Consider the following 25,436-nt stretch of genomic DNA (forward strand, 5'->3'; position numbering starts at 1 on the left):
TGAGGAAGAGGAGGCTCGCAGACTTAACTGGGCCCATCATTCCCAAGGTCCGAAGTGGCGTCTAGTGTGTGGAGGGGACGACCATGCCTTTGAACTGCACATGTTCTACTGATAATCTGTGCTCTGCAGTGGAAACCAGAAGGCAAAATGCCGGCACAAAACCCTTTCGTGGTTCAGTTCTTTATGCACTAAGGTTTTAGGTTAACTAGTGGTTGTAGTTGAAAATTTTATAAATTATGGTTAATGTGAAGTTTTTCTTTAGTCACAGAAATTCAGTCTGGTTATTATTTAAAAACTAAGAGGACCCTAAACCGACAGATCTTACTGAAGATGTTCTAGCAGCAGGACTTAACCCTGGGAGCCCAGTTTTGGTGGCCGTGCTGCGTGGTGTTTCAGGTATATTTAGAACGTGTAACATAGGAACAAACAGCCCACTCTTCCGCATGGTTGAGAAGCATTATAAAATACTTTATTTTGAATTTGATCTTAGGTATTTAGCAAACAGATTATCATTCTTTATTAACCCTCCTTTGAATTTGAAGAACCTCAAGATTAAAGTTGCCAAATTGATTATTGGGTCAGAAATACAATTTTGCCCCTCAGGAAAGAGAGATTGAAGCCACAGAGCTCTGCCAGGAACCAAGGAACGTGAGATTCCTTTTGCTGGATACAAAGAAATGAAAAAGCCAATGGTGAAATTTCAAGTCTCAAAAACCATCCTTTCTTGACCAATCCCAGGCAACAAACGTTTGTTTCCCTGAGTGTTCTTACGAACATCTGGGATTTATTTACAGTTTAATATTGGAATCAGAAAGAATGTTTTCCTTATTGAATGCCAACCGCAACGATGTGAAAACCTATGGCCAAATACTTGAAAACACCTTTCCACACTGCACAGTGGTCCAATGGCTTATGTGAGGTAAAACACTAGAGAAATTTCTAGTCCATCATGGCTAAACTTACAGACTTCAACCATGTGTCACGTCACTTATTAGACAAGTCACCAGTGATCTCATGCCTGTAAATTAAGCCTCTGAAGGCCAACGGTGAAGAAAATCCAGATATTAAAGAATTCAGAAACCCTGGCCAAACCATCCCAAGATGGTGATTCTGAAAATGTAATAATGGTGTTTTTGCCAGATCCTTTTTTAACATCATGTGCATCTCTTGGGATCCAGCAAAAATGTTAAGCCACAATGCCCTTGTGCCTTTTAATATACCACAGTGCCAGTTAAACTAGCATTTCTGTTGCTTGGGAGTTATTTTCAAGAGTGATTCAGCAAATCTTATGATAAAGGACAGGCCAAAGAGTGGACAAGCACAGACGAAGCTGCAGAGCACTGAGCAGAGGCTTGACGAAAAAGGAAAAGTCTCGCACGCTGAACTGTAATGATGTGGACAGTACAGGGTAACCAGAGGTGGCCAGGGCCTCACCACTATGGAAGAGTGTCTACTGAGGCTGCAGATGGGCCCAGGAGTGGCACCATGCTGTTGGGATGGCCATCCCCACTAGGCTTCTCCTTGAAACACAACTGCAGCTATATTCTGCATCACTGGAAATGGCAATATAGTATTAAATCTGTTGGTCTATGGATGGTTGTGTTTGTGTTTCTTGTGACTAGTGGGAAATGGACACATGCCTCACATGTTGGTCAGAGGCTGGGAAACTACCACGGCAATGCTAAATGACCTCATTCAAAATGTGTCTTATGTTCGGGGCATTCATCTAAAAAAAATGCCAAAACATCAGTGTCCCCAAGCTAATCTGAATCCTTCAAAGAGAATACTTAAAAGCTAAGAGTGTGGGTACTGGGGGGAAGCAGAGACTCTTAAGGAGAGTTCACTCACAGAAACCAATTCAATAAAAAATGAAGGGGGCCACATCTTTAAGACCACCTGTTCCATCAGGTGTGTTGTAGGTTTAGACCAAAGGATGGCAATTTTTTTTCTATAAAGGAGCCAGATCACAAATACTTTCAGCTTTGCAGGCCATGAGGTCTCTGTTGTAACTAAATTCTGCCATAGATCATATGTAAATGAATGAGTGTGGCTATTCAAATAAAACTTTATTTACAAAAGCAAGAGGTGAGTCAAATGCCATAGCCTGCAGATCCTTAGTCTCTCAAGCTGCCAGAGAGATGAGGGTAGGAGTGGATAGTAGGTGACCTGAGTGGCCTGCTTCTAAGGAGTCACCCTCCAGGGCTACACTTTTGCCACCAGGATGAACAGGTCTGCCGACAAGACAAATGACTACCACCAGTCTGCTACATGGCACATAGAGGGCACAACCTGGTCACTAGGCTCAAGGCTCTCTTCCCCAGCAGCTCTGCCATCCTACTCAGCTCACCTTTTTCTGTGCTCTGGCATCTTCTGAGTCAAATGTCTCAGGTAAGTGGTCAGCACTCGACTCCCTCTTCCCAGCCCCTCTGGAGTTTAGATGGCCAGTATGGTACCCAGTTTATGATGTTGGCATTGCCAGCGCTCAAGTTTCTATTGCTGCAGCTTTGATATTCTCCAGTGTGTGGTCCCTGTGAACTAGCTTTCTGAAGGCCTAGGGAACTGCTGCTGCTCACATAGGCATGGCCCATCCTCACCAACATCAGGCTGGGGCTCAGGGCTCGTTGGGAGCCGCACCTGCTGCGTCAGTTCGCTGGGTATGCGTGGCCGTCGGGCTGTGCACTCACATTCCTCTTTAAAGCTGCTCTGGGAGGGACTTGAAGCCAGCCTTCTCCCTTTGTCTTGACATGTGACACAACAGGCTGTGAATCCTTGTCGTTGGCAAGCAGGGCAGGTCAAGATGAGCTGGCGGCACTGGGGAGTTGAGCAGAGTTTATACTGGTCCCATGGGGCTCCACAGTATGAACATTCTGGGGAAGAAAGAAAAGCTCTAGTTCTAAACATATACATACATGTGGACACATGTAGACAGGCATTTCTCCAGGTCCTAAATATAACTCTTAGCACATCAGCTAATATACCCTGTTGGGCCTGGAAAGGTTTCTAAATAGAGTCTCCTGTCCTCTAGCAAAAAAAATGCTCCCTCACCTCCATTGTTTTGGCAGGGGCGGGTGGTGGGTGGGAGGTGGTTCCCAGTGTTATCTGGGAACTGTCTTCCTGATTCCAATATTCAATGACTCATTTTTTTCTTTTTCCTATTTAGAAAAGATAGTATTGTTTCTTTATTCCAAAGCTGGCCAATTACCCCTTGGTTCAATGGTCTTCCTTTAGATCATTCCCTTTGTCACGGAATACAACATATGTGAATACACACGATCTCACATCTATATTCAACTTCTGTATTCCACGCCCCTCTTCCCCCAAGCCTCAGGCTCTCCCGCTGTTGCTAGTGGACACTTGACCACTCAATTCCTAAAAAATTCCCATTATCTATTTTTTCAGCCCATTTTCCCATGCCAACTTCCTGTTAGCAGTGACCACATCATTCTTTAAGTCTCCTTAATTAGTTTTATCTAAGCTACCTTTGGGCCTACTCTCTTGCCTTCACACTCACATGTAAGTACCCATCAAATCCTGCCAACTTTTCTTCTGTAACATTTCTCAAATCCACTATTTATACTTATTTATAATTCTTCTCTCCATCTAGCTCCAAAACAGATTTCAAGTAGCTTTCAATAAGAGACACAAATACAACGCCAATTAAAATTAATAAAAAGATCAAGAAGAAAGGGGAAAAGGCGATCATACTCCAATCTTTTTCATTATTGGAGTGGTAATTCAATCTCAGGCTCTGATCACAGGAGTTCTAGGAAATTACAACAGCCACTAGGGCTGTCTGCCTATGACCTTTCCTGGTCAAAACTATGGCATCCAGGGGCAAGAGCCAGTTTTCTTAAGAATTATTTCCATTCTCCTTTTACTGACCCCACACCAGTGAGGACTTAACACTACCGTCAAACCACAGGCTTCTTGAACTCACATCCTCCTGTGGCCACCCCCGCCCTTGGACCTCAGAATGCCCTAGCCACCACTCAAAAGTACCTAACCTACCACATGTGTCTACAGACCACCTAAACTGGAGGTTCTAAAAATACATAGGATTACAAAGGGAACCAATTAGACAGAAATACAAAATATCAAAACATTTTTAAAAATCTGTGATATAGCTAAGATATTTATTAACACATTAAATAAGACAGGGGACCTAATAACTACTTCCACTTTGAGAGAATAATGAATATAAATGCTATTTGGAGATGTCTTCATAATATATGAAAATATTGTGGTTTTAATAGTCACTGGTGCATTTAATATTACTGATCTGTTGGTTACATTAACAATCAAAGGAAGTGTTACAGTTAGTGTGGGGTTGCGAAAATAAAGATAAAATTATTTTCCTATCCAAATTCACAGAACCCCTGGATTCTATATATCAACTACTGGTTAAGACCCTTGTTTCAACCTATTAGTTCAACTCCCAGCATGTAGGCAGAACAAGTGACATCATACCCACTGGAAAAGACCTGCCAAACTAGTAAATGGGGAAGCCAGGACCCAGTATAGGTCTCCCAATTCCTGATCCAGGCTTCTGTTGTATCTCTAACTCTGTTGGGAAATGGTCATATTTCATTAATTCTTTTCCTGTTTTCCTCTTCACATAACCAGTACTGGGCTGCCTTCCTGAATGGTTCATACAGAGAGCGTGCCTGCCTTGTGGGTTTAAGTTCCAGCCCATGCTGACCTACCTGACACTATATCACTGTTGTAGGATAAGGCATAACGCTCATCAAAAACAAACAACTTCCCTTTGTAGAAACCATTGGGAAATTCCTCCAGGTACTTGTGGATGCCACCCTTGAGTTGGAACACTTCCTTGCACACTCCCTATGTGAGGAAAAATAAGAGGAAATTTGAGGAGGCAAAGACTGGTAAGCTCCACAGACGAATGGCAGGTGATGACAGCAGTCAGGACCTTCACTAGGTCCTGGGAAGCCCAGCTATTTTTGCTGCCTCCTAAATATAGAAAGACACCTGTTGGAACATGTTATGTGAATGTGTTCTTCTCAGGATCAAGCATAAGGATTAGGAGAAGGGAGATATTAACTAAGCTTTCCCTTTTGTACTTGATGAGACTCTAAGACTGTTAAGTGCTTTCCCACATCTTGAGATTTAAGAACTTCAGATTTTGTACTTACAAACTCTACGTTGAAACCATACAAAGGAAAACTAAATCCCTGGCAGGTAGGGGGTGGGAGAGGGAATGAAGGGGGGGCTGGAACACTCAACACATGCTGTTGGTGGAGCTTTCTTGGCCCCCAAGGGGGTTAACTTACCTTGGCTTTGAGGTAGGCTGAACCCCGCTCACAACGGATGCCCCCAGTGCAATACATCAGCACCTTCTTCTCTCTGAAAAGTTCTAGATTTTTGTCAATGTAGCTAGGGAAATAACTGAACTTCCTGATGTCTGGAGCTAAGCAGCCCTGGAATCGTCCCTGCGATATAAGAGACACAGAAGGAAAATGATCAGAAAAACATACCTCATAAGAACAAAGGTTCTTTCTGCATCAACCCCACTCAGGGCCCTGTGGCAAGGAAACACTTACTAGTTGCTGTTCTCATCCTACACTCTGACCTTTCACCGTCAATTCTGGAACTCAGAAACAAGACTGGTGGGCTGTGGGTCATCTTCCCAGAGTCCTCAGAGGAACTGGAGAGGCTGCCCATAGCCTACTTTATAGCATCTTTGACACATGTCATAAGTAGGCACATGGGAGCCAACAAATACATTATGTGCCAAGATGTCTTTAATTCCTATTTTCTTAGACGTTCTCACCAGATCCTGAGTTCAAAGGCTTGGGTTTTGAAGCTGCTAGCAGTGCGGGGAGAGCTATGTGACTTGGCCACAGGTAGGCATACACAGTATCGCTTGGCAAACACACCATGATGTGGGAAGGGGGAGACCTGCCATTCCACTGAACTCAACTCTTACTTACTATTTTGCTTTCATAGAAGTTTCTGCAGTCCAGTAGGATAGTATCACTTTGTTCTTCATTTGCCTGAGACAAAAATTTTTCTACTTCTTTATGAAATTCACCTGGGGATAAATGGATTCCTAAAACCAAACCAAAAATTTACTTACACAAGACAAAAACAAAATCCAATCCCAGCTAGCCCAGCCTGATGACTTATGTGTTGCTCGGTTTCCTTCCACCCAAACCTTTATTCATAACTGCAATTATGTCTGAAAATAACACTCTCTGATGGCCATGATGAAATTATTCAGTGATTCCAGATAACCTCACTTCCTTCCTCCACAGATAAGTGCTATGGAGATCTGGAGGCTTAGAAATGATTCGTCAAAGAATTTTCCATTCCCATACTTGGTCTAACCCAATGATAAAAGCCAGTTGGGATCTAAGTTGCCATGTGGGTTTGCTGGTCCATTATATAGCCAACATTCTATTTTCATTGTACGTGGAGGAGCTTGGGCATGACTATGTGTTTGACTATAGGGTTTTGACTCTAACAAAGGCAAGCCTAGGTTCAAAGCTAAGAACCTTGACAGGCAGCTGAGAGTAAAAATTTGTAGAATAAAGTTGGACTGTTCTTTAAAAAGACAAAAAGGTTAAGAAGAATGTTGTCTAAGTCTGTGTCCATGAGTGAAAGAAAAAGAGTGGGAGGGGCTGATGGCAGAAGTGACACATGAGAGAGCAGGGCAGGAGAGAGAAAAGGAAGGAAAAGCTAAAGCAGGCAGGAGAGAAAGGAAAAGAAGAAAATTAGTAAAATCCAAGGAGACTAAAAGGAGAGAATCTCAGTCTGGTGGGGTCCCCCTGGCCTTCTCAACTCTACAGAATAGAAATATTACTGTATCTTTGGGGGTCCAGACACCCCAGTCGATTGTGAGGAACTTCCAGTGAATTTGACAATGGGGAGTAACCACCCCTCACAGACAGGGGCTCTGGTAGAGCTTGATGGCACCAAAGGAGGCTCATTCTGCTCAGGGGTAAACAGCAACAACCACTTGAAACTAAGTATCCAGGTAAGGCTACCGTCCCCAGAGCATGGGCAAGGAATCTGCATTGTAAGGTGAATGTTACGAGGCCAGAACTGATTTATTATCACCTAATTACTTGGTCACCAAAACAAGCTGCAAAGGGAGGTTCAAAACTGTGATGAGAAACACAGAAATCTGCTAAGACTTCCACTTATAGGACACTACAGGGAACTAAACCCATTCCTCGCTGCTGTTCTACTAGCCCTTCGAAGGCCTGACTGGACAGGGACTCACAAGGACGTGTTGAAAAGAGGTGCCTTCAAACAACGAGGCTCAAATGAAAACAGCACAGCATTTCCCAGAGCCCAGTTTCCCCGAATTTCACAAGCAATGTTTGGTAGCACCGACCAAGAGCTCTTTAATTATCCTAAGGTAGGGGCACTGTGTAGACACAGCCCTTTTGGGGCCATCTCTCCACGTGCATGAGTCTCTTTTCCTGGATGACTGTATCCTACTCTGGCTTAACCTTTAGGATTCATTTAAATACCTACATATTAGAAAGTGAAGAGAGACAACCGGACTTTTGTGTTTCCTGATGAAAGAGGACAATGCTACCTATCAGGCAGTCTTGGGGGGAAAGAAAGAGAAAAGGGTATCAAATTTGAATCTAACCAAGTCTCTGGATCTGAGGACTCTAGTCACATGGGGATATCAGGCTCTTGAAATGTGGCCAAAGATGTGACATAGATACAGGATTTCAAGTATTTAGTAAGCAAAAAAAAGTAATATCCCATTAGTAATTTTTTTACAATGATTACACATAGAAATATTTTGGCTACATTGCATTAAAGCACATTATTAAAATGAATTTCACTTGTTTCCTTTACTTTTAAAATGTGGCTGTTAGGGGCACCTGGTTAAGAAGTCGGCCTTCAGCTCAGGTCATGATCCCAGAGTCCTGGGATTGAGCCCCAGCACTGGGCTCTCTGCTCAGCAGGGAGTGTGCTTCTCACTTTGCCCCTCACCCTATTCATGCTTGCTTGCTCACTTGCTTCTCTCTCAAATAAATAAATAAATAATCTTTTAAAAAAATAAATAAAACGTGGCTACTAAAAACTATAAAATTACATATGTGCCTCACATTTTATTTCTATTGCCAGCAATGCTCTAACTACCAATCTATAGGAAATAGAGGACAGAAGAGATGCAATCAGCTCTAGCCAGATTGTGGGAAACTCTATAGATTAATGACCTAGTTTCTTCAAAAAATAAACTGCAAGGGGAAAAAAAGGAGGAAGGCAAATGTGTAAGTTAAAAGAGACTTAGAGACACAGGGATCCATCACAATGAGTGGATCTTACTTAAATCCTAATAGAAACAATTTTTTTAAATTATGAGATCCTGGGACACCTGGGTAGCTCCGTGGTTGAGCGTCTGCCTTCGGCTCAGGGCATGATCCCAGAGTCCGAGGATTGAGTCCCACATTGGGCTCCCTGCATGGAGCCTGCTTCTCCCTCTGTGTCTCTGTCTCTCTGTGTGTCTCTCATGAATAAATAAATAAATAAATCTTTTAAAAAAATTATGAGATCCCCATGGGTATGAGTTCTTCAAATACATGCAATTCTGGGAAACAGCATGCTCCTCCTTTGCTAGTCTTACCAATTTTATATACTGTCTAGTGTTTGATAATATTTGATAATATTAAGGAATTACTATTAAAATTGTTTAGAGGTAATAATAGCTTTACAGTTATTTATTATTATTATTATTTTAAAAATTTTTATTTATTTATGATAGAGAGAGAGAGAGGCAGAGACATAGGCAGAAGGAGAAGCAGGCTCCATGCACCGGGAGCCCGACGTGGGATTCGATCCTGGGTCTCCAGGATCGCGCTCTGGGCCAAAGGCAGGCGCTAAACTACTGCTGCCACCCAGGGAGCCCTTATTTATTATTTTAAATGTTTACCTTTTAGAGATTTTTACGAAAATATTTATGAAATGACATGACATTGGGATTCCCTTCAAAATAATCCAGGATGAGGGAAGGGGACAGGGTATAGAAGAAAGTTGGTAATGAATTAGTAATTGCTGAAGTTGTATGACAGGTACATGTGAATTCACTTTACTATTTTCTCTTTTTTTAATGTTTGAAAATTTTCATAGAAAAAACAAAAAAATCCACCAAACAAATGTTTCAACCATCTACAGTAACCATGGTGAAGAAGGGGAGGAGAACATTCTAGAGCACTTGCAAACAAACTGCTTTGGATTTGAAAGCCACTTGCTTCCTGTAGCAAAAAACCTGTGTGTTATTCAGTTGATGAACTATTTATAAGTAACAATTACACTCTTCCTAGATTGCTATTTTTGAACCAAGAAAACAACTTCTTGCCAAATCATCAGGAAAAATAAGAGCATTCTAAGGGGTGAGTCTTCAATTATCAAGAGCACCACAGAGAAAACCAGTTTAAGCACTGAATGACCCACAGGCTGGCCATCCTACAGCTATTTTTTTAAAGTATAATTAACATACCATATTCTATTAGCTTCACATGTACAATATAATGATTCAACAGTTTTGTACATTACTCAGTGCTTATTGTGATAAGTGTACTCTTAATCCTCTTTATTTCCCCCATTCCCCCACCCACTTTCCTCCGGCAACCACCAATTTGTTCTCTGTACTTAAGAACCTGGTTTTTTGTCTCTTTTCTCTTTGTTTCTTAAATTCCATATCCCAAAGCTATTTTAAAGAGTGGATTACTGATCAGAGTGTCTGACTCCCACATTTGTTTCTATATCAAATTTTGTCCCTCTGCAGAAAAGCAAAATTTTTCTTCTAAATGCAAGCATACCAGGCTTCTTGTAGGAGATCTTATTGGGACTGATCCCCATGGGCACAATTTCTTCAAACACACCAACACGCAATTCTGGAAAACAGCAAGCCCCTCCTTTGCTGGTCTAGCCAATGAGAAGCAAAACAGAACACAGTCTTACTCTTCCATCTCCAGATATAAGACAAGTGCCAGATACAAGAATTTTATCTGTCCTGTAATACTATGAGCTGAAATCTTAAGAAGCCTCAAAATAAGAATTAATGTTTTAATAGGGAAAGGGAGTTAGGGCCTAAAATGTTTCAGATAATTCAACACTAATAAATATCTATTACATACCTACCACATACAGAAATGTTAAATTGAAAAGGTGTTTCTATGGCTAGGAGCATTTAACTACAAACTGAAACACCACTGAATAATTTCAACATGTAAAATTACATCCTAGCTTTTGCTCTGGAGCAATGACCTTTCTTTCCCTCCCACCACCAGCACTAACACCAGGTAAGGTATTCCCCACCTTTATCACTTACTGTGGCAAAGCACAAGGACACTCAAACAAAGGAGCTCAGCTGTGAAAGCAACAGCTTTACCCCCATGTGGTGTGAAGTACTAGTCTTGCAATTCCAAGTTTACTAATAACGTAGCGATGCCCTAAATTAGCCAGGTGGTCCTTAAGTGAGCAAAATATCTAAGTTTTAGAGTTAGATTGTGCAAACTGTAATGTCCTTATTCTACAGGAAGGGAGACTAAAATCCATGAGGGCATTAAGTTGCCCAAGACCACAGGGTGACTTAGTAAAGAACTAGAATGCACATGCTCCTATGCCTGCACAGCCTCAAAGCCCAACGGGAAAAGGGTGTTTATCTGGCACTACTTCTTTCTCCACACTGCTCTCCTCTACAGTGGGAAGAGGCACTGAGGCACAAATGGCTCTAAACCCATTTTATTCTTAATTTCTCTTACCTTAAAATCATCCTTACACATATAATCCTTAAACAATGGGCAGGAAAGCATGACTTCCACATAGAGTCTGGTGGCCAGTTTGCTTCCACCAACTGTCCCATTGATTCCTTCTGTAGCAATTCGAACCTGGGACACAAGATGGTGAGAAAGGGAATGCAGCCTGTTCTTTGCTTAATTTAAATCTTCCCGGGACAGAACAGGTTTGTGCGTGTCCATGAGTTTAGCAGGAAAAGCAGACACACAGTACAAGTGTTACCACGTGAAGATACTTGTAGCTTTCTAAAATGGCACTGCCCACAGTTCAGAGAAGGTACTCAATAGATGTGCACCGAACAAGAGAATGGATTGAATGAAACTTCTAGAAAGCCCCATTTGCTGTCCAATGACCAAAGAAATAAATTTCAACCGTAACCTAAATCCAGATCAGTGAATCTAGGATCAAGACTCAGCTTTGCCACTTACTTGCTGTGTGGCCCTGAGCAAATTAACTTACTTCTCTGAATCTCAATTTTTTCATCTTGATAAAACAGAGATAAAAGAGAACCAACAATGAAGAGAACTGCTGAGGAGATATTACCCAAGTCAGAGCACAGCTGAGAGCTAGGAATGCATGTAAGTACGCCTCTGCACAATGTCTGGAGGGAAGCACACCACTGCAAACCCACCCACTGGAATGCAAGTTCCATAAGGGGTGCATGTCTCTTTTGTTCACTGCTGCGTAACTAGTGCTTAGAACAGTGCCTGCCATGTAGATACTCGATTCATATTTGTTGAACAAATAAATGTGTATCCATTTTGGAAGCTTTTTGGCTTCTCAAAGGCTGTATTCTCTTTGAAATGCATCACTGGTTAGGGGACATTTGAACTTGGGTTAAGGGCCTTGCCTTAAGAGGCAATGCCCAAGGAGGCCTGCAAAGTAGTTGTCTTGGTACCACAAAACCCTGTGGACGAATTTAAAGATGGATCTCTTTAGAATGAGCTGAGCTCTCTAGAGAAAAATGCTAGAGAGAAAGGACGACACTCCACCATCATGGTACTCTATGGAGACAGAGGTTCTATATTGTTACTACCATTTATATGGTAATGATACCTACTAATGCACTAGAATTTGGAAAATGTTAAAGGTTGCCCTTTGTCAGGACCCAGAGAAGATACTTTGTTGCCTCACTTGATTCTTTAGGGCATGGATATAAATGGGATTCATTTCATAAGCCAATGCCAAATCACTAGTAGTAGCTAGCCAGAGTTCCATGATGAGGATTCTGGATCACATTCAGGCTCCTTGAGAAAGTACTGCAGTTTGATAAAGCCTATTCTGGGCACAGGAGAGGAAAGTAGGAAGAGTATGCCATCTCTGCTGTACAGACAACTATCCCACCAAACAACTTCTATTTTTTCAAGAATCTATATAGAAAAATAGAGCTGAACCAGAGTAAGTGTCAGGAAATCTACTGTAAAACTGTTTTTGACTGTGGCAGATAAAGTACATACTTCTATGTAACTGTCTTTAGGGTAGGCTAGTAGATTCTTTCCTATGTTATTTTAATCTCAAACCCCAAATAAAAGACAAGCACACCTAATCCCTGTATAACTGGGGCAGAGTTATCTCGAAACTCATGCACTACTAGACTTTCAATCCCTAAGAGTCTTCAAGAGAGACCTTCAAGGTGACTCCTTAATGAGGAAGGCCTTATACCTCAGGGATGGACGGCAATAGTTAGCATTTATTGAACACCTGCTATGATACAGGAGCTTTATATTATAATCCTGAAAGGTAGGTATCATGATCTCCCATCTGACAGAAAAGGAAACAGGAGCTCAGAGAAATCAAGCAACTTGCCCAGGGGCACAGAGTTGGTAGGTGGTACATCTGCGATTCAAAGCCAGATATTCATTCCAAATCACATTAATTTCTCCCTTCCAAAGTCTCCAATGTGTCCCCTCAAATTTCTTGCGGCAATACGGAATGTATAGCAATAGGCATCAGAACTTCTTCCTAGAATCTTGAAGTTCTCTTCTTTCTCTACCTAAATGCCAATATTCTCCCACCAGCAGAAAATTTCCTCAGTCAACTGGGCAGGTAGGTATCCTTCAAGTCTAAGGATTTACACTAAGACCCAGGCATGTGCTGCCACCTTGTGGGTAGGGACCCTCATTGCTAGTTCACCTCAGACTGAGCCAAGAATAAAAACCTGACCCCAAACATGGGAAGAGATTGATTTCATATTTTGTACATTCAGCTTCACTGTGAGAACATCCATCTTTCAGGGTGTTCTCTAAATAGAGGTGATAATAAATGTAATTCATTCTGGGGGTGTCTGGGAGGCTCAGTTGGTTACATGTCCAACTCTTGATCTCAGCTCAGGTCTTGACCTCATAAACATGAGTCTGAGCCCCATGTTGGGCTCCATGCTGCTTGTGGAGTGTACTTTAAAAAAAAAGGTATTCATTCCACAAACGTTTACTAGCCTTTCTTTGTTTCCCTTTTTTTTTTTTTTTTTTTTTTTACTATATGCCAGGAATTGTGTTAGGAATTAGAGATCCAACAGTGAAAGAAAAGAGTTCTTGCCCTCTTAGAGCTTACAGACTATGGGAGGTCACAGATATTAAGATAAAAGTTAGAGTGACAAGGGCTATGAAAAATAACCGCAAGATGCTATGCGAGATTGTACCGGGGGAAATAAACTTGGATTTAAGGTCAAGAAAGGTCTCTTTGTAGATGTATCACCTGGAACTAAGAACTGAAGGTTGAGTAGAAATTTTACAGAAGAAACTGTGTGGGTGTGGGAGATTTCCTTGAAGAAAGTTTGCCTGGAAAAAGACCCAAAGACACACAAAAAAACTTTGTGGGCTCCAAAAAACTGAAAGAGCATGGCGCTGGATGAGTGAAGAATGACATCAGATAGGCAGAAAAGGTAGGAAGGGCCAAATTATGCAGGAACCTAAGGCTATGTTAAGGATTGGGGTTTTACTCTAAATGCATTAGAGAGACAGAGAGATTCTGAGGAACACACAGGGTGTTTAATTTACCTTTTAAGATGATTCTGGCTGCAGAGTGGAGGATGGATTAAATGGCAGGCAAGGACAGAAGAACAAGAGTGGTTTAAAAGCTACTGAAGTGGAGGACAGAGGTCATGGAGGAGGAGGCAGGAGTGAATGGAGGCAAGGGGTACTGTAGAGGTAGAAAGGGCAGGACATGATAATGAACTAACTGAGCTAAAGGAAGCTTTTGGCACCATCTGTTAGGAAACATGAGTGTGGAAAACATTACTGATCAAACGACTGCCTCAGGGACTTAAAATACCTGTGGGAAAGATCAGGCTTAAGATAGTACAGTGTCATACCCCGAGGAGACCTCAGAGTGAATCTAATTCACTTCCTTTTGATAAAAGTTTATTAAAAGTACATCATCTCTCTCTCTGTTTCTATATATATATATATTTGTATACAAGTATATGTGTGTGTGTGGTGTATATATATATATATATATATATATATATATATATATGTATAGTGCAATCATTAAGAATGTTTTAGAAAAGGGGCGCCTGGGTGGCTCAGTTAGGTATCAGACTTTTGATTTCTGCTCAGGTCATGATCTCAGGGTTGAGATCGAGCCTCTCTCTCTCCTTCTCCCTCTGCCCCTTCCCCACCCACCCCCTCTTATTTATTTATTTTTTTGGAGAGTGAGTGCACATGTGCACGAGTAAGCTTGTGCACAAGTGGGGGAGGAACAGAGGGAGAGAATCTTAAGCAGGTCCCACACTCAGCACAGAGCTGCTCTTTAGGCTCAATCTCATAACCCTGAGATAATGACTTGAGCCAAAATCAAGAGTCAGACGTTTAACCAACTAAGCCACCCAGGTGTCCCCCACTCAAAAAAAAATTTTTTTTAGAAAAATAACAAAAACCATCCACAATCTTACCATGTAGACATAATCATAATTAACATTTTTTTAAAAGATTTTATTTATTTATTCATGAGAGACAGAGAGAGAGAGAAAGAGGCAGAGACACAGGCAGAAGGAGAAGCAGGCTCCATGCAGAGAGCCTGACGTGGGACTTGATCCTGGGTCTCCAGGATCACGCCCTGGGCTGAAGGCGGCGCTAAACCACTGAGCCACCCGAACTGCCCATAATTAACATTTTGGTATCTTCTACCTTCCATCTTCTTACACAAACACTTGTGGTTTTGTTATAAACGTATATTTAGTCCTTTATTCAACACTCCCCAAATATTTATCATCTGCTATGTGCCAAGCCCTGATCTAGCACTAAGAATACATCAATTAATTAAGACAAAGTTCCTGTCCTTAGCAAGCTTTTATTAGAGAGACAGACTGCAACAAATTAAACAAAGATTATACTTTCAGATGTTAATGAAGTCTTTTAAATTCTCCAAGCAGAAAGGGACAAAAAGTGGGAAGTTTTAGAGAGAGGACTGCTTTTGGATCAGATTATATGTATGCAGGCAGAGATCCGAAGTGAGGTACGTGCCAAACAAAGATCTAGGGGCGAAGCATTCTAGAGAGAAGGGAACAGCAAATGTCAACACCACAAAATGGTAAAGGAAAGGAAAAAAAAAAAAAAAAAAAACAAAATGGTAAAGGACCCTGGCATGATCTAGGAAAAGTAAGAAGCAACTTGGAATCCTACTGTATGTTTGGTTCTGTGAAATTTCTCCCAGCTAACATATCAAGAGCATTTCCTAATGCCAGAGGTCAGCAAATTATGTTTCTGCATACAGTTTTATGGGGACACAGCCATACCCATTCTTATACCTAGTGTTTATGTTTGTTTTCATATTATAGTGGCAGGGTTGAGTAGGTTTTGTTTAGGAAACAAATATAATTTATTGGATGGACTTAAAAATCAAAAAAATCAGGGGCACCTGGGTGGCTCAGTCGGTTAAGTGTCCAAATCTTGGTTTCAGCTCAAGTCATGACCCCAGGGTTGTGAGACTGAGCCCCTACATAGGGCTCCGTGGTCAGTGTAGAGTCTGCTTGACATTCTCTCTCTCCCCCCTTCCTTTACCCCTCCCCCTTCTCACTCTCTAAATAAATAAAATCTTTAAAAAAATCAACAAAATCCATTTTAGGTACTTCTTGAGTACAGTCTATAGGAATTTTCTACCAAGGAAAAGCCTATCTAAGCAGGCAAGATCATAAAGATTTAAACTTTAGTTTTTAAACAACATACAATGGCTAGACAACTGATAAGAAATATTGCAGAATTAACCCAATTGTACCTTGTTATAGTTTCTTCACAATTACACATACAACTTTAGGGTTTGATAAAAGCAGGAGTGAGTAGTTTTTTGTGCAAAGCCAAAAATACTATTTGGCTCTGTAAGAAAAAGTCTGCTCATTCTCAGTCCATTAAATACTGTTGTAAAACGCCATGTTAAATTACTGTTCAGTAATTGACTTAAAAGCCTAGCAGGATTTCACGGATTTCTAAGAGCCTGACACTGAATCCTTTTTGTCTTGAGCACAACCTCTGTAATCCAAACTGGAAACAAGAGGAGTCCCCTGAAGGGTGAGGTGTGGGAGGCATTACCTTGCCTGTGAGGTACAGGTGCTGACACAGAGCCGTCTGCCAGGCACAGACCCAGTGCGGATCCTCTAGGTCACGGTAGCAGTAATAAAGTAGCACCTCTCCTTCATCACTGCCCTGGCCACTAGAAGAAAGCCACAGGGAAAAAAAACATTGGAGTCACTGGCATAAAGCAGCCACAAGTCACCAAGTAGACTCATGCAGTGTCAGAGGGGAGGCCAAGACAGAGGCTAACTTTGCTCCTACTATTGCTCTGAAATAAGGAGCAACTCCCATCAGCATTTGCTCTGAAGAAGACATTATCTGCACCCAATCTACTTTACAAAAAAGTGAGTGTACTCTGATTTCCTCATTTCATCATCATAGCCATGAGACAGGAAATAAGAACCCATTTTACAGAACAGCTGGAAATTTGAGTCCTTTCTGGCTTATCCTCTCAGGCAAGGCAGTATCTGTTTTTGAATCTCTCATCATACAAGAAGGTTTCACTTCCATTTTTTCATGTAATCCTCTTAACCATAGGAAGGATTATTATTATCCCCACTTTATAGCTGAGTAAACCAAGGGCAATTCCTCCTAGATGAGACAGCTACAGGGTGACAGTCAAGACATCGACAACAGTCTTCTGACACTAGACTCCATACTCTGCTGCACTGTGCGGTCTAACTAGTCGTGGGACCTGGGACCTAGTCTCTTATCATCTCTGACATTGACTTCCTCATCTGTAAAACCAGAGAAGTGAAATGGACTGACTGCACTTTCCAAAGTATGCTCTGGAGCTATTCTATGAAATTACATGTAGGAGAAACCTTGCAGATAGTATCTCCCTCTTTGAGAATCTCAATGAAAGCCCCTTATCTATCCAAGGCTCTGAAAAGTCCTGCGATAAAGAACATTTTAAGCTTGTGCTTCCCAACCTTATTTGTCTTTAGCATCTCTCTTTAATGCCTGTTAACATCCTTCAGAACTGGTATTGCATAGAACATATTTTAGAGAATGCTATGGAATAAAGGATAATGAAGGTCCCAGCCAGCTCTGGAATCTGGAACTCTCACCAATACCTTCATCATATTGCAGGGCCTACTCTCCTCTGAAACCTTGCCTATTTTAGAACCTATTTTCCTTTCTCTAAACTACTGGAACAAATTATTATCTGTACTACACAATTCAACTGATAATTATATAGCCTGTCTCATATCATCTGCTAATTGTTTCATGTATCATTTATTTCTCTCACTAGAAAGCAAATTCCTTGAGGCATGGAACCATAGAGAAGCAAAAAGGCCATGTTTGTACAGTACTTTATAGTTCAGCGGTGCTCTCAACCATCATCATTTTATATAATTTATAGAGAAACACTGTGCAGAAGCAGGGCAGGCATCCTTATTCCTATTTTAGAGGTGAGAAAATAACGGTACCAAGAATTTTAGTGACTACCTCAACTCTCACTCCAAGTTCAATTCTCTTTCTCCTTCTCTTGATAAACATGGAGAATAGATAACAATTCATATAATTTGGTGACTTTTTCAAAGGCAGGGGAAACTGAATACTAATGACAAGAGTATATTAAATTTGGACATTTTCTCACCAAATAGTTCAGAAATTGCTTAAAATCAGAAATTTGTCCTCTAGAATTCTGTAATATAACTTGTTGAGTTTTTCAAAGGCAAGATCTAAACTTCTAATCCTATGCCCCAGTTCTAAAAGTTAATATCCCTTCTAAAACATATTCAACTCAGAAAATATTTGATAATAAAAACTGTTTTTAAAACTCTAATATTTGGGCAGCCCCGGTGGTGCAGTGGTTTAGCGCCGCCTGCTGCCCAAGACATGATCCTGGAGACCCTGGATCGAGTCCCACATCAGGCTCCCTGCATGGAGCCTGCTTCTCTCTCTGCCTATGTCTCTGCCTCTCTGTGTGTGTGTGTGTGTGTGTCTCTATGAATAAATAAAGTCTTTAAAATAAATAAATAAAAATAAAAAACAAAATAAAAGGTAGCTTCTGTATAAATTAATTAATTAATTAATTAAAACTCTAATATTATTCAGGGTAGAGAGATCATTAACATTTCTGAGCCTTCCAATTTCTCTTTGAAAACAATACAATGTTCTGTTCATTACCTCTCCCTAGAGAAGATTAGATGTAGCCTTCCACAAAACCTAGTGAATGCTGCCAGCTACATGGGTGTATGCTATTGCTTCTGTAATACAGAGTAAGTGGTTTTGGCTTAGCTTAGCAGGCCACAGAGAAATTTTGTGCCTTAAGGATCTTGCCATTTTCATGGATAGGAGTGGTATCACATTGTGGCTGGAACAACTTTTAAAGTTAAACTGAAGTACAGAATGAAATTCTTACCTTATCAACTCATCAGGGCTAAAGCAGCTTAAATCAGGGAGCCAAGCAGACACTTCATGATTATAGATAAAGTACTCTTTTAGAGGGTTCCTATTGACCTCAGACTTAAGGCTCTTTGAGGTGTTCAATGTCACAGCCAGCTGCTTTAACACAGAAGCAGTCTGGTGGCAAATCTCATCAGCATGTTGTGTTGCTGCATGTCTGTGGATGCTGATCTGGTCTCTGAAGAGCTGTTGACAGCATTTCCACCACTTATCTTTACATTCAAAAGAAGGTGCTGGAATTTCTTTGGTTTTGACGAAAAGGGCAAATGCCTGCAATTACATTTCAAATATGCCACTGTTAATCTTAAGTTTAAAGCTGGTAGAAGTCTCAGTGAATCCCTTATCTTTCCACAGGGTTTTCTAGTTTTATGTCCTATTTTTTTATAGAAGAACTTCCTGAGAGTAACAGTTTTCTTTGTAAACTTATACCTCAATCTAAAACTTGTTAGAGACTGTTCTTAAGGAAAGGGCTTCAATTTCAGAAATTAGTAAAACATTACAAACAACACTATGTCACTTCTAAAAACGAAATGGTCAAGGAAATTATGGAATATACTTACTATGGAATATTGAGCAGTTAGTTTTAAATTATGAGGGAAAATACTTATGATATAACGTTAAATGAAAAACAATGGATAAAATTTACTTCTACAACATAATCTCAACTATATTAAAAAGTGCACTGAAAAAGAACAGAAAGAAATATATCAAGATGTGTTGACTTGTTTTTTGGAAAATAATTTGTTTTTATTCTTACTGTTTAAAAAAATTAAGCAGAAAACTGTGGATGTACCATAATTCTGTTAACCAATTCCTAATGGCCATTTTTTTGTTTCCAATATTTGCAGTTATAAGCAATGTTCAATGAGCATTCCATGCATACATCTTTCTACATCTCTTTAACCATCTACCTTAAATAAACGTCTAGAATAAAACTTTTGGGATGAAGAAACAGGAAACTTAAAATTGTGATAGTGACTTCCAGAAAAATCATACCAGTTTATATATGCTCACCAACAAGGTGACATTCTATCCACAGCATCAAGTTTTATCAGCATTTTTTTTATTATCAGTATTTCTAGTGTTGACCTGAATTACAAGGCAAAAGAGATATACTTTCATCTGCATGTATTTGATTAGGAGGGTATTTTTTCATATCAATTCCTTGTTCTTGTATAACTTACCTATTCATATCTATTTCCTATTTTTCTATTGTGGCATTTGTTTTCTTGCTGATTTGTAAGTGGTTTCAGTGACCTTTTCTTAATCATAGTTATCACAAATTTGTTTCCCAGTTTGTCATGTTTTTCAACTCTGTGGTATTTTGATGTACAAAAGGAGGCTGAATGGGATTATGTTTATCAGTGTCTCAATAATTGTTCTCTTCTGGTCTAATGGGAAGAGGTATTTATATATACCTGTGTATGTATGTATTTTTTTTAACTTTTTTAACGTATATGGAAACTACTGTAAAGCATCCAAAAATGGGCACTCTAAACATTGATAACAGATATGAACCACCACAGTGGACCATCCTCTAGCTGTACACAACTGTATTTGGAGTGTCTCAGACAGAAATAGAGGAAATTACACTGGAGGGCATTTTTTATACTCTATTGCAGTTATTCTTTCCAAATAGTCAAAGAGAGAGTGTGTGTGCATGTATGTCAACATAAGTGCTTCTTCGTTTAAACTTTGATTTTCAAATCTTATCTGGTCTTTTAAGATTTTGTGAACAAGGCACTGAGGACCTAGCAGCAGTTAGGACCTCTGTGGAGTCTGTTCAAGGAAAGAGAGGCCAGGATGCAGCTCAGAGGTGAGTGAGGCCTACAAGGGGAAGGCAGGTCCTGGTAAAGGAGGCAACTTGGTAGGGTGAGTACATTGATTATTCCATACAAGAGAACAAGCAAAAAAGAAAATATACTGGGACCGATTGGAACTAGATTTCTCACCAACCTCATCAAATAGGGAAGTTATAAATATTGGAAAGGGAGAGTTAGAAAAAAACTCTTGTGATGCTGGAATGAAACTGAAAGTATTGGCATGTGCTCATGGTGTGATTAATACTGAGACAGTAGAAAATACAGAAGTATATATACAATACATCTAGACATTTGTGTATTCATCTATATATTTTCCTAGCTCCATATACCAGAGGTCCTGGGAGAGGCAATATTTGGTAGCAATGAGCTCGCAGAGCCTGTGGGTTTTGGTTTTTGACAGTCCTTCACTAGAAGGAACCAGAGCTCCCTGAAGAAATGTCTGACTCCAGGGATGGGTCAGGAAAAATGCAAGATGACCTTGGAACACCTTGTTGAATTAGAAAGTAAGGAAATGCTCAAAGAATGATGGGAACAAGTCAAAAGGATGTAGAGACTAGCTTGAAAGGATTCCGAGCAAAATGTGAGATGATTTGAACATCATAATAAACAATAACATAATGGACTGTAACTCAACAAATAAAATGTAACCTGAGTGCACACGGATACAAATAAATTGGGAGAAGAGAAAGCTCTTCTTACAGCAGAATGCCAAACACTAAATCTAGAAGGAACGAAGCAATTAGAAAATCACCCTTTAGCAGTCATCACAGTAACAATCAACTAAGCAGAGAAACATCAATGAATCTAAAGTTAGAAGATGAAAGCTGGATGAGGAAAAAGATAATTACATAGGCCCAAAGCATTTCCCCCCAAATGCTGAGTAATTTAAAAGGGAAAAAAGAAAAATTTATAGCAGAAAAATCTGACAGACACTCCCTTAATCAAGTAAACAAAGTTCACATCACCAGTAATGGGACAAATCGCCACTGTGAACCGCCTGATAGATTGTAGCCAGATGAACACAGCATCTCTTGTGGGATAGTCTTGTTAATAAAAGCACCAATCTGAATCTAATCATAAGGAAATATAAGTTAAAATCAAACAAAGGGATATTCTACAAAATAACTCATGTAATCTTCAAGTATGTCATGGTCATGATTTCACAGGAGGAAAAAAAGAAAGTGCTCCAGACTGAAGAAGGTATGAAACACAACTCAATGTAACATGTGATCCTAGAATGGATCTATAAAAGCCATTTGTGACACTTGATAAAACAGGAATGGAGCCTGTGTACAAAGGGGATATGAGGGTCCACTATACAATTCTGGCAGCTTTTCTCTAAGTCTGAAATTATTGCAAGATAGTATTTGAAAAAAACCTTTCTGTACCCTTTGCGTTTCATTTTCATGGACATCTGCATGAGATGAGAGCAGAGGCATGGTGGATAAGAAGTTATAAGCAGAAACATCTATTATTCTTTGACATGAAGCCAACAACAGCTACCTGCAGAAGGACAACAGACAGAAAGTAAGAAAACTAAGTCTCAATTGCATGTCCTCAGGTCATTTTCCTTGCTCTGAGCTTCAATAGGAAGAGGTTTGAGTCAATGTTCTCTGCAAGAAAGGATAAATGGCATAGAAGAGCAGCACACCAACATCACCTCCCATTATAATCTAATCCCAACTGTCCTCAGCAAGCTTGCACAACCATTTTGGACCATTGTGTCCTTCCTCCTAACCAACAGAACCCAGCCAGCTAGATCAGATCAGGAGTCTTAGATGGCAACTGCCCTACTGCCTATCTGTTCTCCCTATGTTAAAGTCTCCTGGGCTCCTGTATTTCTATCCATAGGTGGGAAAAGGAATCCAGCCCATCTGTCTAGGATCTGTCCTCAAATACTCAACCATAAGTGTTCCATAGCCACACCTTGCTCATGATTCTTCTTTGCCTGGCACTGACTTAAGATCACTGGATAATGATTCTGACTAGTACTTTGAGCATGGCAGCAGCCTCCTGTCTCATTAGCCCTGTACTCCCTGGAGGAAAACCTTGACGAGTGGTGACCTAGTAATAGATGTATCTGAATTAACTATACATAACAATCCTGAAATTTAACAGCAATAAGCAATTTTACCTTTTTTTTGGCAAACGAGTATTTCTTCTTCATACAGACATCTAACTCTGCTTTGAGACTACTACTGGGATTGATAAGCCTTGTGTCTTTTAAATCAAGGTCTGAAAATCTTAAAACACAGGCATCCAGGTCATCTCCTTGGTCTGGTGAAGTGAAAGAAGGCATCTGGTTTAGTTGTAGTAGTGGGGCAAGTTCCTTTCAGTTAACTGTCTCCTAGAAAGCAAAGGAAAGACAACAATGTCAGTCTTTGATTACTACTTGAAGTAAACTTGAAGCGAATCAGTATCAGGCAAATAAGCATGGGCCCAGCAGCCCAAGCCATCCATCCATTCACTCATTCATTCAATAAATAATTGTTTAGCACCTACTCTATGTGAAGCACTGTGCTAGACAATGGGAATAGAGCAGTGAAAGAAACAGAAAAAGTCTCTGCTTTCTTGGAAGTTTATATTGCAGTGGGGAGAGACAGAAAATCAACAATGATTTTTTTTTTTTTTACAAATGAATATCTTGATTAAATTCAAAAAGTCAGATAGGAAAAAGGGCCATGAAGATAAAAACCAGGGTAGAAAGAGTGATGCAGGGCACTTAAAAACAGAGAGTAGGTGAGTAGGTCTTTCCGAGGCAGTAGCATTTGAGCAGGAATTTAAATTAGGGGTAAGCCCTGCAAACATTTAAGGTAAATGATACCAGAAAAGCACCAGGTACAAGCCAAGCCACCCAAGCCGTGTGCTAGTAACTTTAGTTATAAACACTTTGTTCTTTTTTGTCCTTTAACTTTAGAGCTAAAATGCAAATTCCATTCCATAGACGAAATAACAACCAAGAAAGCCCCATTTTAATAAACAAGAAATATAAAATATAAAAATCATTATTGTGGGGCAGCCCGGGTGGCTCAGCAGTTTAGCACCGCCTTTGGTCCAGTGTGTGATCCTGGAGACTCGGGATTAGTCCCGCATCAGGCTCCCTGCATGGAGTCTGCTTCTCTCTCTGCCTCTCTCTCTCTGTGTGTCTCTCATGAATAAATAAAATCTTAAAAAAAAAAAATCATTAGTGTGGCCAAATCTTCTCAAAATGGACAAACTTCCAATCCCACTCAAGCCACCACAATTTCTCAACTGAATTATTGCAACAGTCTAATTGTCCTCCACCCCATAGAGGTTACCAAAGTCCCAAAGGCTTCTCAACATACTCTGATGACGTCTAAAGTTCACCACCTCTCTCATCTACTACTGTCCCTTTGGTCACTCCTCTGATTGCACTATGTTTATTCCTAAATGGGTCACCAACACTGAGAAAGCAAGGGTTTTCCTTTGTTCACCTCTGCATCCTTAGCACTGCATGCATATATAGGAGGTGCTAAATGTCAATAAATACAACATTTGTTGAATGAAATAAACACAGTAACTGGGTAGCCAGGGAAGGTTTCATTAAGGACCTGATGTTTGAGTTGAGACCAAAACGACAAGGAGCCATCCACGCAGATTTAGGAGCAGAGACAAAGGAAATAGTATAAATTCCTAAACGTGGACAGAAGCTTGCCTTACTAGAGGAACAGGAAGAAAGTCAGAACGGATGCAGTACAGTGATGAAAGAGCACAGAGGTAGCCCCAGGTGGCTCAGCGGTTTAGCGCCTGCCTTCCTGGAGTCCCGGGATGGGGTCCTGTGTCGGGTTCCCTGCATGAAACCTGCTTCTCCCTCTGCCTGTGTCTCTGCCTCTCTCTCTCTCTCTCTGTGTCTCATGAATAAATGAATAAAATTTAAAAGAGAAAGAAAGAAAAAAAAGAGCGAGCACAATTCTTTAGGTCAGGGTATAGAATTTGCAATGCAAAGTAACTGGAGTGTTGTACACCGAGGCCTAACGTGGTCTGATTCTGGATTACTCTTTCAAGTAGAGCTGGCAAGATTTACAGATAGACTTGTTCGGTAGGAAGTGAAGAAAAAGGAGGACCCAAGAATGACTCCTACCTACCTACACTTCTGGATGAAGCAATCAGATGGACGGTGAAATGGGTATGGCTGACAGAGCAATCGGTTAGGACAAGAGAATGAAACAAGGGTTCCAGTTAGACGCGTGAAATTTCAGCGACCACGGACAAGGCAGAGAAGCAGGCGCGGTGCTCATCAGAGACGTTCAGGGCAAGTCACGTTCGCACACGTGTAAAGAGGGGCCCAGTACTGAATACATTACTAGAGCAATCACCTGTTCCTCCCCCAGTAACAACTGAGGAGGAGGAGGGGCAGGACAACCACGCGAGGAACCCGGTCTCCCAGCCCCGGGGGCCGCAAGCGCAGCGCCGCCCCCCGCCCGGCCCCACCCCGCGCGCCGGGCCAGGCCAATCGCTCCGCCCAGCTCTCCCGACGAGGCAAAAGGCCCGGAAGTGGGAGTAAGATGAGCACGCACCCGCCAGTCCCGGTCCTTCCTTGGATCTTTCTTCATCGAACCGTCTCCGCCTAGCAGTCGTCACGGCTCCGCGTCCCAAGAACCTCCACCAGCCCCCGCCTGGAGTTCACGGAGAAAGGAGCACGGGAGACGTCACCTCGCCCCGGAAGTCTTCGAGGGCGTACGCGAAAGGGCCGCCGGGAAATCCTGAGCCCCAGGGCGGGTCCGAAGTTGAGGCGGGGACTCCGGCGTGCGTTGGTGGCCCGGCAGCCGCCGGGTTTGGCTCCTGACCCGCCGCCTCCGGCCGGCTGAAGGGGCGGTGCTTTCCGCGTGTCCCCGGAAGGACTTAGAGCGAAAGGCGGGAGAGGGAAGCTGCGGAGAGGCGGAGG

General features: G+C 41.2%; 2 protein-coding genes across 4 annotated transcripts in view; one reads left to right on the forward strand and one right to left on the reverse strand.

Annotated features, from left to right (window-relative positions):
• The window catches only part of TMOD1 (tropomodulin 1), an 81,049-nt gene extending 79,455 nt beyond the window's left edge, over positions 1 to 1,594 (forward strand). The window contains exon 10 of the mRNA XM_025433415.3: positions 1 to 1,594. Coding sequence (XP_025289200.1) covers positions 1 to 65 — 65 coding nt within the window. The 3' untranslated portion in view covers positions 66 to 1,594.
• Positions 448 to 25,356, reverse strand: TSTD2 (thiosulfate sulfurtransferase like domain containing 2). Of its 3 annotated transcripts, none has more exons than XM_025433413.3 (10): positions 25,069 to 25,356; positions 22,665 to 22,877; positions 18,664 to 18,977; positions 16,311 to 16,431; positions 10,752 to 10,877; positions 9,807 to 9,912; positions 5,952 to 6,070; positions 5,292 to 5,450; positions 4,704 to 4,842; positions 448 to 2,867 (listed from the first exon to the last, which is right to left on the reverse strand). In XM_025433413.3, the coding sequence occupies exons 2-10, from the start codon at positions 22,827 to 22,829 to the stop codon at positions 2,536 to 2,538; spliced, it is 1,581 nt and encodes a 526-aa protein (XP_025289198.3). In that variant the 5' UTR covers positions 22,830 to 22,877; positions 25,069 to 25,356; the 3' UTR covers positions 448 to 2,535. The 3 variants fall into 3 exon arrangements, with proteins under 3 accessions (XP_025289198.3, XP_025289199.3, XP_048972252.1); XM_025433414.3 differs by lacking the exon at positions 25,069 to 25,356 and adding an exon at positions 24,637 to 24,884; XM_049116295.1 differs by lacking the exon at positions 25,069 to 25,356 and adding an exon at positions 21,919 to 22,033 and having other exon boundaries at positions 22,665 to 22,789.
• Between the last annotated feature and the right edge of the window lie 80 nt (positions 25,357 to 25,436).

The sequence above is a fragment of the Canis lupus genome, chromosome 11 (assembly GCF_003254725.2).
Source record: "Canis lupus dingo isolate Sandy chromosome 11, ASM325472v2, whole genome shotgun sequence".
Taxonomy (NCBI): Eukaryota; Metazoa; Chordata; class Mammalia; order Carnivora; family Canidae; genus Canis; species Canis lupus.

Coding starts and splice junctions, on each gene's coding strand:
- TSTD2 (XM_025433413.3), bottom strand. CDS start 22,829: ATGCCTTCTTTCACTTCACCAGACCAAGGAGATGACCTGGATGCCTGT. Junction 16,432..18,663: donor AGCCCTGATGAGTTGATAAG/GTAAGAATTTCA, acceptor GCTTTCTTCTAG/TGGCCAGGGCAGTGATGAAG. Junction 6,071..9,806: donor GATCTCCTACAAGAAGCCTG/GTATGCTTGCAT, acceptor GTTTGGTTTTAG/GAATCCATTTATCCCCAGGT.